The 1,449-nt window shown below is 33.5% G+C and overlaps 1 protein-coding gene across 1 annotated transcript in view; it reads left to right on the top strand.

Moving 5' to 3' along the window:
• Positions 1 to 1,443, top strand: part of LOC112460222 (cytochrome P450 6B2-like) — a gene marked incomplete at its 3' end in the record, with an annotated part of 2,581 nt that extends 1,138 nt beyond the window's left edge. Inside the window, exons 2-3 of the mRNA XM_025024827.1 lie at positions 756 to 1,119; positions 1,340 to 1,443. Coding sequence (XP_024880595.1) covers positions 787 to 1,119; positions 1,340 to 1,443 — 437 coding nt within the window. The remainder of the gene's footprint in view (positions 1 to 755; positions 1,120 to 1,339) is intronic.
• Between the last annotated feature and the right edge of the window lie 6 nt (positions 1,444 to 1,449).

Raw genomic sequence — 1,449 nt, 5'->3', positions numbered from 1 at the left:
ATTTAAAAAATAAGAACAATCTCTTGTTTCTTTCGTTTTTCTACTCTGCAGCATCATCTCAAGAAACATCAAGATCGTTGGTTGGCGCTAAGCGAAAAACTTTCTCGATTCAAATAACAATTAAAGAGAAGTTACATAATCTGCGCGTGACGGAGATCGCGGGGTTATTGCTGATCGCGCGTTGATTCTTATTTGTCTTATTAAAGTCTTATTTGTTTAGCCGGCGATAAATTCCACGCCTTACGTTTGAAGATGATTTTTATTTCGCGATACTCGCGTATTTAAACGCACTGCATTATATGAAATAATTAGCCATATTACTTTTTTATTTTAGTTATTGTTTACCTTGATGCAAGATGCCGCCCTTATGTGCATTAATTCGCTCAGCGACCTTGCCGAACAAACATATCAAGAAATTACGATCCAAATTTCCATTTCACATGTGCATTAATATCATATATAAATGACAGAATTGATACAACACTTAGCATTTTTCTAAATCAATATTATTTAAAAAATAACATTTATCTTATCTTATATTATAATAACTTGTAACATATATTATGATATGTTATAAGAGTGATTTTTCGGTTCATTTTCCAGACTTGAAACATTTTGATATCGATAAAATTCCATCAAATCTCGCTTAAACACGCATTTTATCAAAGATACATTTTGTTTGAATTTTATCGAATCTTGTCATTTCTCGAGATGGAAGTTTATACAATAGAATGTTATTTCTCTTTTCTTTCAAGTCAAGATCATTCGTAATCGACTGGCCGGACAATGGAACTCTACGGAATTCTATGTGGAATTGTCGCACTAATTCTCGCTCTTTATTATTACCTTACGTTGAACTTCGACTTTTGGAAATCACGCGGTGTCCGTGGTCCACGACCTATACCACTATTCGGAAATTTTAAAGATGTTACATTTTCGAAGATATCCGCGCACAATTATTTGACGAAAATGTACAACAAGTACAAAGACGAACCATTGTTTGGGATATTCGCTGGAATGACACCTGTTCTTATTGTAAAAGATCTTGATTTAATTAAGAATGTCCTTATCAAAGATTTCTCCACATTTGCTAATAGAGGAATACCCACTTTCGAAAAGGTGAGAATACTTAAAGCTATTATATAAGTATATTCAAAAAAGATATAAACAGGACACACACACGGCGCATCATCTTTAAGGATTCACATATATTTCTCTAATTTTCGTATAATGAGACTTATTAAAAAAATATGAGATGTGCGTCCAAAAAGCTTTAAGTGTTTGTAAATAGAATTTTATTTTGAGTCTTTATTTCATTACAATTTTATCTTCGTCATAGGCCGAGCCGCTGTCGCATCATCTCTTCTCTTTGGAGCCGAAGAGATGGCGACCGTTGAGAACGAATCTGTCACCTGTTTTTACATCCGGTAAACTAAAGGAGATGTTCTC

This window comes from Temnothorax curvispinosus, unplaced genomic scaffold (assembly GCF_003070985.1).
Source record: "Temnothorax curvispinosus isolate PA1 unplaced genomic scaffold, ASM307098v1 QBEX01010402.1, whole genome shotgun sequence".
Taxonomy (NCBI): Eukaryota; Metazoa; Arthropoda; class Insecta; order Hymenoptera; family Formicidae; genus Temnothorax; species Temnothorax curvispinosus.
Note: the sequence above shows the minus strand (reverse complement) of the source record. Positions and strands in the feature narration are given on the sequence as shown.